The 16,018-nt window shown below is 40.0% G+C and overlaps 1 protein-coding gene across 3 annotated transcripts in view; it reads left to right on the top strand.

The window, feature by feature from the left end:
* Window positions 1-16,018, top strand: part of atm (ATM serine/threonine kinase) — a 169,011-nt gene that overhangs the window by 150,284 nt on the left and 2,709 nt on the right. For all 3 annotated transcript variants that reach the window (XM_072577464.1, XM_072577465.1, XM_072577466.1), the window contains exons 56-62: window positions 885-1,001; window positions 4,785-4,934; window positions 6,135-6,300; window positions 8,642-8,728; window positions 9,408-9,522; window positions 12,628-12,691; window positions 14,179-14,327. In XM_072577464.1, the coding sequence (XP_072433565.1) occupies window positions 885-1,001; window positions 4,785-4,934; window positions 6,135-6,300; window positions 8,642-8,728; window positions 9,408-9,522; window positions 12,628-12,691; window positions 14,179-14,327 (848 nt within the window). The remainder of the gene's footprint in view (window positions 1-884; window positions 1,002-4,784; window positions 4,935-6,134; window positions 6,301-8,641; window positions 8,729-9,407; window positions 9,523-12,627; window positions 12,692-14,178; window positions 14,328-16,018) is intronic.

The following is a 16,018-nucleotide window of genomic DNA, read 5'->3' as shown; positions in this document are numbered from 1 at the left end:
ATGTTCATACCTCTTCCCAACTCATTGATTTAAGTTCTGGACAGGAAGCTCTGAACAACCGTGGAGGGCCATCACCATTTAAACCCCTTAAGGACCCTCTGCCTCCAGCAACAATTTTCATATCCAAGATAGTAATGGCCTCTCATTGGCTAGCATCTTCTGGTAAGGCAGGATCTTAGTGTCGGGGTTCTAATAGGTGAGGAAGTGGCTTCTTAGCTTGATCTGGCAAGCTTTCTTGCTCATGCAGGGTGGTTAGTCACTCCTGAACATCTAAACCATGGTACAGACAGCACTAAAACCAGTCCAAGCCATGCTATACTTCTGTATCTCCCTGTAATATCAACATCAGTAATCTAGACTGACTGTTCTTAAAGGAACCCTGCCAAAATTTATTTTTTTCCTCTAGAACTCCCAATGTCAGTTTTAGCACTATTTCTATTGTTCCAGTTTGATTCCTGATTGATGCTGAATTTTAATTTGTATTAACCTTACATTTCCTATTCCCTAATCTCCTACAGTCATACCATTCAGCTGAGCTCTCAGTTCCTAAAATTCTGAACTGATGCAGATATCTGACCTTCAGGTACCCAAGCCTCTCACCAAAATAAAGTTCCATCTTTGCTTTGTCTGGAATTGTCTCCCACAACCCTCCAGCTCCCTCTCCTTTTAAAACCTCCATAAAATCCATCTCTTTGAACAAGTCTTTGGTTGCCCTTCTAATATCTTTTACTTTGTCTAGGCATCCATTTTCTATTGCATCTCTATAAACAATGTCATGAAATGATGTTCCACATTAAAGATGCTATATATATGTAACATATTCTATCAGTTGATAAGGTGTAACTTGCTCTGAACCCAAGTCATTTGTACCCTTTTCTGTCTAGGGACGTGATGATCTGCGACAGGATGCTGTAATGCAGCAGGTTTTTCAGATGTGTAATGCACTTCTACAAAAGAATGCAGATACCAGGAAGAGGAAACTGACTATCCGCACATATAAGGTAAATTACAGTAGGACACATTACAACAGACAGCACATAAGATGATAAATAATGGTGAATATACCTTAATCATTTCTCCTAAATCTCTCCCATGATTCGACATCTTTTTCTTATTTCTCCAAAAAAAATTGAAACATTTTCTGCATATAATTCCAGTTATTGTTGCTTTCACTTCTAATGTCCATCCTTTGCCCATCAAGTCAAACCCTTTCCCTCCAGCTCCTGAGCTTTTATTTCTCATTCTATTCCATATCCTCAATGCCGTCTGTAAGATCACATTGTTGATCAAAGCTACCTTCAGCCTCCTTAATCCTATTCCCAATAAAATGCTTCACTTCCCCTGACGAAGGAGCAGCGCTCTGAAAGCTTGTGATTTCAAATGAACCTCATGATTTGGAGATGTTGGTGTTGGTCTGGGGTGTACAAAGTTAAAAATCTCACAATACCAGGTAATAGACTAACAGGTTTAATTGGAAGCACTAGCTTTCAGAGCACTGCACCTTCATCAGATGATTTCAATTAAACCTGTTGGACTATAACCTGGAGTTGTGTGATTTTTAATTCAAATAAACCTGTTGGACTATAACCTGGTGAATGTGATTTCTGACTTTGTCCAACCCAGTCCAACACTGGCACCACCACATTAATAAAATGTGAACAGCTCAACTTTCCTTCTTGATCCTTGTGGGTGTTATTGGAAACGATTCTCCTTACTCCAGTGAACTCCCATTTTCTTTCAAAATTGCACTAATACCGTCCTGTTCAAAATAAATCACATCCTCAACAGTTAACTTCTCTGTCTCTTGTTCAGTGCTTCTCTCCTGCAACTCTTAAATCTATCTATTAACGATGGCTGCCCTTTTGTTGCACATGAAACAGTTCCGACAAATGTCTCAAACGGCATCTCTTGTGGCTGGTTGTGATGTATTAGCTTCTCCCAACTACTCCCATGCCTTTCTTGCAGTCAACCATGCCTTTTGCCTCTGAGGTTTCACTTCCATTCCCCAACTGGATGGGATTGCCCTTATTGGTTCCACCCTTACCTATGCAATCACAGCCAAAGCATCTCTGGTAATGCTTGCTTTTCTCCGTTGTATTTCATTCCTTATTCTCAATTATCTATATTGATTTCATTTCTGTAATTCCATAAATTTAACATCTTCATTACATTTAAATGTCTTCCAACACATTCTTTGTAATTTTTCTATGTAGGCATCTTGAGCAGTTGTTCCTTCTCATTTTGCTCTGCAGTTCGTAGTAATGGCATCAGTTAATTGGATCTCACACTAATTCCTTCCCTAAAGCGAGGAACAGGGAGCAGGTGCAGCTGGTGTAGGAGGGAGGGCTTCGGATGTGTAGATAATTGGAATGCCTTCTGGGGAGGGTGGGACCTGTACATGAAGGATGGGTTGCACCCGAACTGGAAGGGGACCAATGTCCTGGGTAGATGGTTTGCTCGAGTGGTTCGGGAGGGTTTAAATTAGTAAGGAACAGTTGTTGCGAGTGATGCATAAATGTGTTCCTCTGAGACAGGCAAGAAGGGCTAAGATAAAGGAACCTTGGATGACGAGAGCAGAGGAGCTTCTCGTCAAAAGAAAGAAGGCAGCTTACGTAAGGTGGAAGAAGCAAGGGTCTTGCTCAGCTCTAGAGGATTACAGGCAGGCAAGGAAGGAGCTCAAAAATGGTCTGAGGAGAGCCAGGAGGGGGCACGAAAAAGGCTTGGCAGGAAGGATTAGGGAGAACCCAAAAGCATTTTACACGTATGTGAGGAATAAGAGAATGATCAAAGAAAGAGTAGGGCCGATCAGGCATAGCATAGGGAACTTGTGCATAGAATCTGAGGAGGTAGGAGAAGCCCTAAATGAGCTTTTTGCTTCTGTCTTTACTAAAGAAAAGGACCTTGTAGTGAATGAAACCATTGAGGAGCAGGTAAGCGTGCTGGAACGGATAGAGATTGAGGAAGCTGATGTGCTGAAAATTTTGACAAACATTACGATTGACAAGTCGCCAGGGCCAGACCAGATTTATCCTCAGCTGCTTTGGGAAGCCAGAAATGTGATTGCTTCGCCGCTTGCAAAGATCTTTGATCCTCGCTCTCCACCGGAGTCGTACCTGAGGACTGGAGGGAGGCAAATGTAATTCCTCTCTTCAAGAAAACATATAGGGAAATCCGCGGCAATTACAGACCAGTCAGTCTCATGTCTGTTGTCTGCAAGGTGTTAGAAAGGATTCTGAGGGATAGGATTTATGACCATCTGGAAGAGCATGGCTTGATTAAGTGCAGTCAGTACGGCTTTGTGAGGGGCAGGTCATGCCTCACAAATCTTATTGAGTTCTTTGAGGACGTTACTAGACAAGTTGATGACCGTCGAGCGATGGATGTGGTGTTTATGGACTTCAGCAAGGCATTTGATAAGGTTCCCCATGGTAGGCTCGTTCAGAAGGTCAGGAGGAATGGGATACAGGGAAATTTAGCTGTCTGGATACAGAATTGGCTGGTCAACAGAAGACAGTGAGTGGTAGTGGAAGGAAAGTATTCTGCCTGGAAGTCAGTGGTGAGTGGTGTTCCACAGGGCTCTGTTCTTGGGCCTCTACTCTTTGTAATTTTTATTAATGCCTTGGATGAGGAGATTGAAGGATGGACACAGAGATGACACAAAGGTTGGAGGTGTCATTGACAGTATAGAAGACTGTTGTAGGCTGCAGCGTGACATTGACAGGATGCAGAGATGGGCTGAGAGGTGGCAGATGGAGTTCAACCTGGATAAATGCGAAGTGATGCGTTTTGGAAGGTCGAACTTGAAAGTTGAGTACAGGATTAAAGACAGGATTCTTGGCAGTGTGGAGGAACAGTGGGATCTTGGTGTGCAGGTACATAGATCCCTTAAAATTGCGACCCAAGTGGACAGGGTTGTTAAGAAAGCTTACGGTGTTTTGGCTTTCATTAACAGGGGGATTGAGTTTAAGAGCCGTGAGATCTTGTTCCAGCTCTATAAAACTTTGGTTAGACCGCACTTGGAATACTGTGTCCAGTTCTGGTTGCCCTATTATAGGAAAGATGTGGATGCTTTGGAGAGAGGGTTCAGAGGAGGTTTACCAGGATGCTGCCTGGAATGGAGGGCTTATCTTACAAAGAGAGGTTGACTGAGCTCGGACTTTTATCATTGGAAAAAAGAAGGAAGAAAGGGACCTAATTGAGGTGTACAAGATAATGAGAGGCATAGATAGAGTTGATAGCCAGAGACTTTTTCCCAGGGCAGGAATTGTTAACACGAGGGGTCATAGTTTTAAGCTATTTGGCAGAAAGTATAGAGGGGATGTCAGAGACGGGTTCTTTATGCAGAGAGTTGTGGGAGCATGGAATGCATTGCCAGCAGCAGTTGTGGAAGCGAGGTCATTTGGGATATTTAAGAGACTGCTGGACATGCATATAGTCACAGAAATTTGAGAGTTCGTACATTAGGTTTACCTTACATGAGGATCAATGGTTGGCACAATATCGTGGGCTGAAGGGTCTGTTCTGTGCTGTACTGTTCTATGTTCTACTAAAATTCAACTAAAACAGGATGGAATGTATTGAATTTACATGTCCTCCACAATTACTAAATTGCTTTCAGTGGTGCTCCCTATAATACGCATTATAATATGCTAGGCTTAGATATGAAAATAAAATGCTTACACCATTTAATTTGAATTTTTTTTCTTATTTTTGCATTGATATTGCAAATGTGTAGTGTGTCAGTAAGTTTTCTACTGGAACGTTTTATCTTGATTCTTGAACAGGTCATTCCTCTTTCTCAACGAAGTGGTATTCTGGAGTGGTGTACAGGAACTGTACCCATTGGGGAATATCTGGTTAATCCCAGTGAAGGATCCCATAAAAGGTATCGACCCAAAGATTGGAGCAGTCTAGACTGCAGAAAACGAATGTCGGTGAGTCACAACACACTGATGATTCAAAAATGAAAACCCTTAAGAATAAAAGGCTGGATTTTCCAATGGTCAGACAGTCTTTATTCCAGCATAGATAGGACTTACAAATGAGAACCCTGTGGAATGTCAGTTGCAGAAGATTCTAAAGGAATTACCTGGGAAATGAAAGACTGTGCTGGGCAATGCTCCTATGCCCTCAACAAGTTTCCACTAAAATCGGAGAATTTGGTGGCGCTATTAAACATGTAGTCTAACTCCTAAGTAACTATTCAACTAACCTCACATTTGCTTCCTTCCTTAGGCCCCTTACACTCAGATTCTTATATGACACACCCGGGACCAAGTATTCCCTGCCTCCCTCCTCACCCCAATCCCTCTGGACTTAACAACCACCCTCCATCTCCAGCCCTGGACCAGACGCCATACAAGCACATATCCCTTTCCTCAGTCCAAACCTGACTCTCCTCCTTCCATTGCTCTAGACCAATATCCCAATAGCCAGTCTGGACCTGACAAATCCATTCCTCCCTGCACTTCATCCCCTGGTATCTGATCAGAATCTTCTATCAGAAACGCAGAGCACTCACCTATCATAAGAAGGGACAGAGTGTAATCTGTGAGATTGCCACTCTTTGAGAAATCTGATCCAGCATTGTCTTGCTGTTTTATATAATTGCTTGTGTTATATTCAGGCATGAGTCCTTCTTAAATGGGTTTAAGTATTTAATATAAAACTAAAGTGGCGATATCATTGATGCTGAACCAAATGCACCTTTTATAGTATTATAGTATTATATAGTATTATTGGAAGTTTCCCCATTTCTTAAACATCTGTTTTTCTATATCAGCAAGATCTCAAGAAGTTGAAAATAAGTTAGTGTAATCCATCAATACAGCTCTGAAATGTTTTCTGAAGGCCAGAATACTGTAAATGCAGGTTACTACATTATATCAGGTAACTCATGAAGGAGAATTTAAAGTTCCACAAATTTATAATTAATATAAAAAGAAGAGACATCATTTACCACAGGAGACAAGAGAAAGGAAAAATGAGTCAAATCGCAGTACTTTTGTACTTCTGTAATGACCAGTTAGGGAGTGGCTAAGGAATGATTTTGTATGTACCCTTCAAAGACAGAGAATACAAAAAAAAATGTCATCTCCAAATGCTGCACAATAACATTTAAAATCCCTTTACAGGAAGCACAGAAACTAAGCTTTGAAGGTAAATATCAAGTCTTCATGGATGTCTGTGAGAACTTTCGGCCTGTTTTCCGATATTTTTGCATGGAAAAGTTCTTGGACGCAGCTGTTTGGTTTGAAAAACGGCTGAGCTACACTCGAAGTGTAGCTACTTCTTCAATAGGTATGTTACAGTTAATCCCTGTATTGCGGTATGTCACTTCTCTTCATATTACCTAATTGTTACACAAATGAAATTATATGAACTCAAGGTCTCTTTCAATATGCTAGTTGATAAATAATGGAGATCTTGAGTCTGGAAATCTTTGAATATTCCTATGCATAACTGGGCCACTCAGGATGTTGTAGTTGATTTCCATAGCCCTAAATTAAGCTGAGAGAAGAATCAAGCAGGTTGTAATTTAGGTACCTACTGTTGGAAATATACATGTGTGAAGATTGTGAAAAGTAGTAAAACAGACTCTTAATACTGAAAAGCCTTCAAATCCATTTTGCCTAATCTCACATTTGAAAAAAATAGTTAAGGAACAGATGTGCCTGTGGAATCCATTCCCTTTCAAGTCTGTTATCCTCACCTTTTATATTAAAATTCCTTCATGCCCTTGTGTCCTATCTCTGGAACCTTCTCTAGCCCTATACCCCATTAATCAAACTGCACTTTGTTCATTTGACTTCAATTGCTTTGTCCCTGTTCTTCAGAAATCTGTTAAATGTCTCTCCAACCCTCTCTCTTACATTAAAATCATCAAAATTTACTTTGTCAACCAATCTTTATAAACTTTTCCAAATATCTTGGCTCTAACATGCCTTGAAACTATTTTGCATTAAAATCACAGAGTATGAAGTTTGTTTTTCATTTCTGAATCAGTGACACTGCAAACATGAGCAGGACTTGTACAATTAATGGTGGGGTCCTGGATAGTGTTGTAGAACAGAGAGTCCTAGGGGCTCAGGTACATAATTTACATCAAGGACAGGGTAGTTAAGAAGGTGTTTCGCACACTGCCTTCATTGCTCAGACCTTTGAGTATAGGAGTCAGGATGTCATGTTTTGTGGTTGTATAGGACATTGGTGAGGCCTCTTCTGGAATAATGTGTGCAGTTCTGGTCACCCTGTTACAGGAAGGATATTGTTAAATTGGAGAGGGTTCAGAAAAGATTTAATAGGCTATTACTGGGAATGGAAAGTTTAAGTTGTAAAAGTAAGCTGGGACTTTCTTTCACTGGAGCATAGGACGTTGAGGGGTGACCTTATAGAGGTTTATAAAATCATGAGGGATATAAAGTGAATAGCAAGTGTCCTTTCCCTAGGGTGGGAGAATTCAAAACCAGGTGACATTTTTAAGGTGAGAGGAGAAATATTTATAAAGGACATAGAATCATAGAGATGTACAGCATGGAAACAGAACCTTCAGTCCAATCTGTCCATGCTGACCAGATATCCCAACCCATTCTATTCCCACCTGCCAGCACCTGGCCCATATCCCTTTAAACCCTTCCTATTCATATACCCATCCAAATGCCCCTTAAATGTTGCAATTGTACCAGCTTCCACCACATCCTCTGGCAGTTCATTCCATACATGTACCACCCTCTGTGTGAAAAAGTTGCCCCTTAGGTCTCTCTTATATCTTTCCCCTCTCACCCTAAATCTCTGCCCTCTAGTTCTGGACTCCCTCTACCCCAGGGAAGAGACTTTGTCTATTTATCCTATCCGTGCCCTTCATAATTTTGTAAACCTCTATAAGGTCACCCCTCAGCCTCCGACGCTCCAGGGAAAACAGCCCCAGCCTGTTCAACCTCTCCCTGTAGCTCAAATCCTCCAACCCTGGCAACATCCTTGTAAATCTTTTCTGAACCCTTTCAAGTTTCACAACATCTTTCTGATAGGAAGGAGACCAGAATTGCATGCACTATTCCAACAGTGGCCTACATGAGAGGCAACATTTTTTTACACAAGGAATGGTTCATATGTGGAGTGAACTTCCGGAGGAAATGGTGGATGCAGGTACAGTTATAACATTTAAAAGAAATTTGGATAAGTACATGAATAGGAAAGTCTTGGAGGGATAAGGGCCTAATGCAGGCAAGTGGGACTAGTATGGTTTGAAAACATGGTTGGTGTGGCCTAGTTGGATCGAAGGGTCTGTTTCCATGCTGTGTGATTCTATAACACAAAAAGAGAAAGTTGGAGGAAATAAACAAAAAAATTTCAACTAACAATTTTAAATGAATCATGCCTTGAAAAATGACTCTACAGCAATTAACAATTCAACTAATTGTAATAAACTAAATAAGAATTAGCAATGGTTCACAAAGGAATTTGTGGACTATCTATCTCTATTTGAGAGGGAGTTACATGTAACTTGAGAGACACCACTCTGCAACATACAGTAAGGTGAGGAGGAAGCCTTTATGAGCTACCACATGGAGATTGATCTGTACCATTTCCAACTTTATGCTCCTACTCTAGATGTTATATTATTGAAACTCTTTCTTTTTAGTTTGCTACATTGTTGGCCTTGGTGACAGACACGTACAAAACATCCTCATAGACGAGGATTCGGCTGAACTTGTTCATATCGATTTGGGTAAGTACTTAGTAGCCGTAGTGAATATATACATAACTACCGATAATGTAAGCTGAATTAATGCTTGACTCGTTCACTACTATACAGGATGGCGAAAACTATTAATTCTACAAATCAAGTATTTTAAACTTTATTTCATACTTGCTAAAATGAGGACTTCATTCTCCCACCCCACCCTCTGGCATTGTAGTAACACAACATACTGGTGTACTATACTCACTTTGTGCCAGAATTCCCACTGTACCCAAAGGGCTTATGCCCGAAATGTCGATTCTCCTTCTCCTTTGATGCTGCTTGACCTGCTGCGCTTTTCCAGCAACACATTTTTAAACTGTGAAAGCATTCTGCCTTGTTTCTACAGGGAAAATGGTTCCCTAAAATCCTTTTTGAATGAGTAACCATGAAACAGCTTGGAAATAAAGTGTAATAAAAACTGCAAATGTCAAAACACAGCCAAGTTAGCATTTATGACAAAGGCAGATCAGTTGTGTATAGTTCAGATAGTCTCACACAACAACACTGTCCATAGAGACTCTGAGAGTCTGTGAGCATAGTTCTGGATGTAAGAGAATATCGCACGGCCACAAAATAGTAGCCGTCATGAGCATTACCCATATTTCTTAAAACAAGAAAGAAAGAAAGATACTTGCACACCTTACGCATTTCACTCTCATAATAGGGGTTGCATTTGAGCAAGGAAAAATTCTTCCTACTCCTGAGACGGTTCCATTCCGACTGACCAGGGACATAGTAGATGGAATGGGTATCACTGGTGTGGAAGGTGTTTTCAGAAGGTAAGTGCATGAAGCTGTTTTTGTGTCAATTACAGCACTATACTTTTCTCAATCAGCAACTTTTAAAAAAAAAAAAGTACAGATTAACCATAAATCTGCATGAGTTTATCTACATAAATTAACAGGCAGATGGATGAAATTTAGATTCCATCAATGTTCCTGTTAATTGAAATACAGATAAATTTTATGCACATGGACTGGACTATGTTCTATCTTCAAATTTATGAAGCATCTAATGTGACTTAATTTACTTAAATTTCAGTATGCTCTTACAGTTTCTTTGTCTCTTTTTGTGCTCCATGATTGAACTGCAGTTTCAAATTCAAACTGTGATTTAGCAAGTTATTGCCAATTAATCCATAATTCCATAAGATAATAAGAAATAGGAGCAGGAGAAGGCTGTTCAGCCCATCAAACCTGCTTCAATAATGTGGTTGATCTGGTGTGGCCTTAACTCCACCTTCCTGCATATCCCTAATAACCCTAAACTCTTCTTGTTATGATATCTGCTTAACCTAGGTTTGAACATACTGTGATCCAGCCTCCATTGCTCTCTGTGGAAGAGAATTACAAAAACTAATTAAGTGGGAGACCCCTTATTTTTAAACTGTGCCACCTATTTCTAGACACCCTCACAAAAGGCAACATCTTCCCACCATCTATGCTGCCAAGCTCCCTCAGAATTTGATTTGTCTCAATATGATCCTTTTCTTTGAAATTCCATTAATTAGAGGCCCAACCTGATTGAGGTTTCCTGGCGAAACAATTTCCAGGAAGTTTGCGTCACAGTTGGACAGGGTGGTTAGGAAGGCATTTAACACGCTTGCCTTCATTGCTCAGACTTAGGAGTTATAGGAGTTGGAACATCATGTTGAGGTTGTACAGGTGAGGCCTTTTCTGGAGGACTGTATGCAGTTCTGGTCATCCTGCTATAGGAATGATATTAGTAAATTAGAGAGGGTTCAGAAAAGATTTACCAGGATGTTGTCAGGAATGGAGCATTTGAGTCATAAAGATAGGCTGGGATTTTTTATCAGTGAAGCGTGGGAAGTTGAGTGGTGGACTTACAGAGGATTATAAAATAATGAAGGACTTGGATGAGTAGCAAAGGTCTTTTCTGTAGGCTGGGGGAGTTCAAAACTAGGGAGCATATTTTTAAAGTGAGAGGAGAAAGATTTAAAAAGGAAAGATTTTGGGGCAGAACGGTGGCGCAGTGGTTAGTACTGCTGCCTTTCAGCGCCGGGGACCCAGGTTCAATTCCAACCTCAGGCGACTGTCTATGTGAAGTTTGCATATTCTCTCCATACCTGCATGAGTTTCCTCCGGGTGCTCCGGTTTCCTCCCACACTCCAAAGATGTGCAGGTTAGGTGAATTGGCCATGCTAAATTGCCCATAGTGTTCAGGGATGTGTAGGTTAGGTGCAGAGGGGTAAATATAGGATAATAGGGTAGGGAAATGGGTCTGGGTAGGTTGCTCTTTGGAGGGTTGGTGTGGACTTGTTGGGCCGAAATGCCTGTTTCCACACTGTAGGCATGAGAGGCAACTTTTTTTTTTACACACTGAGTGGTTCATATGTGGAATGAACGTTCAGAGGAAATGGTGGATGCAGGTACAGCTACAACATTTAAAAGACATTTGGAAGGGTCTGTTTCCATACTGTATGACTCTGTCTATGAATTTAGAGGGTTAAATCTTTAAAGCTTACTAGTCTTCTACCTGTTTATCTAATTAAAGCCTTGAACATTCACCAGCATCTGAAAGCTACAAAATACTCTGTAATAGCAAAACCAGTCCTGTAAAGAAGCTGATACCACTCAGCCAAGTTGAAATTGCTAAGTTGATTTCATGCTGCAGTGATTAATATCTGTCCACAGTGTTACAGTAGTCTCCCGTAACCGCGGGAGGTACTTTCCAGGACCTACTGCAGATAGGAGCGAACCCATTAATTTCAATGGGAAACATACCTTCCCAGCAGCTTCCTGGTCCTTGGTTCCCTAAAATATGTTCAGGGCGCGGTAAGCCGCGGGTAACAGAAACCATGGAAATCTATTCCAGGGACATGAGGGTCACCCTGTATTTACCTTAATTGTGCTATCATGAGCTGGTTGTGAGCAAAGACTGCGTCTATGCAAAGAGGGATAATTGATCTAATCTAACTTCATGTGTTCTTGGTCATTATCCTGCTAAGACACATAATTAAGGATGACACATGACGTAGGGGTCATGGAAAAGAGAGAGAAAGTAAAACATTCTGAAGAATAGTGTGCCACAATGCTATCCTATATTTCTGAGGTAGCTTTGAATATAAATATAGAATTTATTTTACCACTGAACCAGAAAGACACTTAATTGACAGCGTGTTTCACATACTCTCTATGGACATCTCCACCTACTGCAAAAACTGTGTTTTGAATCATCTCTATGGTTGCATGAACACTCTTAGTGCTCGGCTACATAGTTCAATTACCCATTTTTTATCTATATTTTTCTTTCTCATTTTCACCGTGTTTTATCTCTTCCAACAGATTTAGTTATAAATTGCTACATGTTATAACTTATAATTTATCTCAATTTTTAAAAGATTCTTTTATTGAATGTGAGCATCGATGGAAAAACTAACTCATCCCTATCCTCCTTTGATAAGGTGTCATTGAGCCATCTTCCAGTGCTGTGCACTAGAAGTGTTGTAGGTACATGGATGTACAGGAAAATCTCTGCTGGATGTGAGGGGGGAGGTGTGGGCACAGGTTTTACACCTCTTGGGGCAGTATTGAGCATTGTCAAGTTTATCATAGTACATTCTAGATCTGAACAATATACTGTGCAGTGCCCTCTTTTCTGTTTAATATTGAATATTGTTCTTCTAAAGTGCACCTTCCACTGCGCACTTGCAAAGTTTCAATTTTCTACATTAACAATTATAGTATCATCAAGATTGTAAATTAATACCTATTAGAATGTATTTTGTTGATAACTACCTGTTTGAAGCTTGCAGTCAGCAAAGACTGATAACTTAATCTGAAGAGGGGAATGAATTTAGATTCTAAATGTGAATGAATGCGATGCTAACATGTATCCAATAACATTTCTGTTCTATCTTTCAGATGTTGTGAAAAGACTATGGAGGTTATGAGAAGTTCACAAGAAGCTTTATTAACTATTGTTGAGGTAGTTTTTAAAATCCAATCTACTTCCCCATTAGACAAATACTAAATGCACGTGCTTAGGATAAGTCCTCTCTGACTTTTGTTCTCACCTCAAAAAACAAATGCAAACAGCTTATTAATTTGTTTTTATCTAAGACTGAAGCCATCTCTACAGCTCCCTATACTTCAGTTTCAAACCTGCCATTTAAGGTCAGCAGTTTTGTATTTTCGACTCAGTCTTATCCCCAACCCCTTCTTCCAAGCTCATCTCATCCATGAGACCCATATCTTACTATTACTCTCCTCTGCACTCAAACTTTCTTTCTAATCCCATCATTATCGGTGCCTTTTTCTCTGACACTGTCAAGTCCCTTCTTTAAAATGGACAAGCTCCACTCATTTATGTGGTCTGATTGCAAACCAGTTTCTAATTTCCTGTTCCTTTATAAAGTCTTCAATCATGTCATCAAGGTTTAGTGCCATGTAAATCTCTCTTAAAATTTTCTGTTTGAATTTCTTCAGATTAGCTTCAACAGTTCTCAAGCATTGAGATAACCCTGATCCAAAGTCACAGAGTCTATGACTGACCATGGTGAAGTATTCCTCCTTGACCGTTCTGCATAATTCATGATGGTTGGTTATAATGTTACCTTCAACATTCTTCTCACTCAGCTCCATGGGATTAGCCTTATTTACTGTCATTCACATCTATCCAAGTGCAGCCTACTTTTAGCCACAGTTCTTCCTCTTTCTTGTCTCTTTCTCAGTAATATTTATCCACAAGCCTGCCACCTATTGCTTGCCTACTGATGATAGCCAGTTCAATCTGTCCGTCATCTTTGGATGGTTAAATATGAAGAGGACATAAATGATCATCTTTAGCCCTATCAAGCTCTCCAGTCAATTGCTGTTAAATCCAAACTCTAATCCCAACCAAATGCTCAGAGAGATTATTTTTTATTTTATCTCTTGCTTTGTCTTGGGCTACACATTACATCCTGTTTAACGTTAAAGCTGTTTGCTTCCACTTCCACAGCATTTCTCACTTCTACCACTACTTCAGCCCCATTATCTTTTTCACCACCACATTCAACTTTTCACATTTTTTGCAGTGAGAATGATAGCATACAAAATGGAAATTCAAGTCAGTGCAATGATATCCAATTGATTTCTATCTCACAGGACCTCAAAAAATAAACCTGTGAAGGAGCAGGACCTCTGGATTGCTGACCTGGGCATATTTAGAAATTGCAAGTTGCTGTCAGTCTCACAGAGTAATGATTGCAATTGCTGGTATTGAAAATGCTATGACAACTGTAAATTCTGGATCTGCTTTGATTATCACTTCGTTATGGTTTTTATTGTTTTGGTGTCATCTACACTTTTGAAAAGTTAGGACTTTGAAGCTGTGTTAATTTTGCATGTTAGGATGAAGTTTTTGTTAAGGTATGTTCTTATTGTTAGTCATATAGACCTACCTCTTATCTCTCCTCTTTCCATACTTTGCAGGTGTTGTTGTATGACCCTCTTTTTGACTGGACCATGAATCCTTTGAAAGCACTTTATCTACAGCAGAGACCTGAAGAAGATGCAGATCTCCATTCCACACTCAACTCTACCATAACAGGAGATGAGTCAGAGTGTGATAGAAAAACCACGTAAGAAATTAACAACAGTTTATAATATCTATGCTGTGGCAATATTAATAAGATTCCATTGTGACTTAGCGTATTGTTATTCTATGCATTATGGAGTTATAGCTTGTGCCACCGATTCCTTGCACAGTAAACCAGATTTTCATTTTGGCTCAGGACCCCAATGTCAGAACAATATGTCTGAACCCCAAAAAACAGCAATGTGACACACCTGCTATGATTTTTGAATGGCTGACCAATGAATGATTAGAGGGCGTGCTCACAATCCAGTTAAGAACAGCTGATGGGCTGTCAACACTAACAGACGAATACTCCTGTACTAAGAGAGCAGCAGCCTAGTGATGCTTGTAAAGGCAGGTTAGGGAATCTTGAGTTGAAAGTACTAGCCAATATTTTTACTGTTGGGAAGGGGGAGCCACAATGTTAACTGATGAACACTAACATCCCAATCCCAATTCTGATACTGGGAGCCACCTCCCTGCACTGGTCTTAATAGTCTCTTTAATTGTCTACCTGATGCTTGCAGGCAAGTGGCCAGTGCATCTCCAACTGGCTTATTTGACAATAATCAAACCAGCACAGCGATTTTTTTTTTTCTCTCTGCTCATCCCTGTCAGGCTTCCATAGTCCAGCCTAATATGTTTCCAATCTTGAGATGTCATCATGAAATGTGCTCGACAGAGAACAGGAGCCAAACAACATGGATGAACCTATGTACACACCTATTATAGCACATGATGAGAGGCATTTGTCATATTTTGGCACATAATAACTAGTTATATGCAGACAAAAGAGTAAAGATGGAATTTCACTTCTAGAGTAACCAAGAAAGTATACTTGTTCCTGTTTTCTTGATATACTGAATTTGCAATACAAAGACAGGTCATTCGCTCCAACTAGTTCATACTTTTGCCCTATTTCATCTAGTTCCCTCTTAAAGGCATCTGTTCATTTCACATCCACCTGAGGATGTTTGAAAGATACTGGCCTCATGAAAATTCAAAGCTTCCATTATCTTTGACATGACCACCCAGAGATGGGCAAACGTATGAAGTTAGGATCACACAAGAAGTCAGCACCTTCATCCTTTATTAAGCATACACAGCAACAATATTTGTCCTCTCACTTATCCAAGTAACTTTTGGATTAAATTTTCACTTACTTCATTGGATGGGAGTAGGTCTGCTCAGGTCAAGTCGCTTTTACTCGTCCTGCTTGTAAAATGCCTCATCATGCTCACTAACACAAGTGGAATTCCCAAAGAAATGCTCATCTATTCAATAGGGACTATTTCCACCGAGTACAATTCCCTCGAACAAACAGAATAGCAAAGAGAAAAATCGGCAGTGTTCTACAAAATGCCCTGAAGCTGTACTTTTATTTTTAAAAAGACAAACCAACCAATTGGGCAAAAATGCTATTTCACTGTAATTTGCAAAATCAGCATTAATACATCTTCAGGAACACAAGGCAAGGATGTCAATTGCATGTGAACATTTTATACATAGGCACAGAGCAACGTTGCATTTTCAATATCATAGGAAAATTTAAAGAAATTGAAAAGTAGTTAAGTAATATATCGTTAGAATTGTGCTATATGAATTCACCTTTTTTTTTAAAAGTCAGGTTCCATCTTTATCCTAACTAGCATTCCATTCACCACATGCTGTAGTCGCCTTTCCTGAATGCACAAT

The sequence above is a fragment of the Chiloscyllium punctatum genome, chromosome 9, assembly GCF_047496795.1.
Source record: "Chiloscyllium punctatum isolate Juve2018m chromosome 9, sChiPun1.3, whole genome shotgun sequence".
Taxonomy (NCBI): domain Eukaryota; kingdom Metazoa; phylum Chordata; class Chondrichthyes; order Orectolobiformes; family Hemiscylliidae; genus Chiloscyllium; species Chiloscyllium punctatum.
The sequence above is the reverse complement of the archived record's forward strand: the minus strand, read 5'-3'. Positions and strand labels throughout refer to the sequence as shown.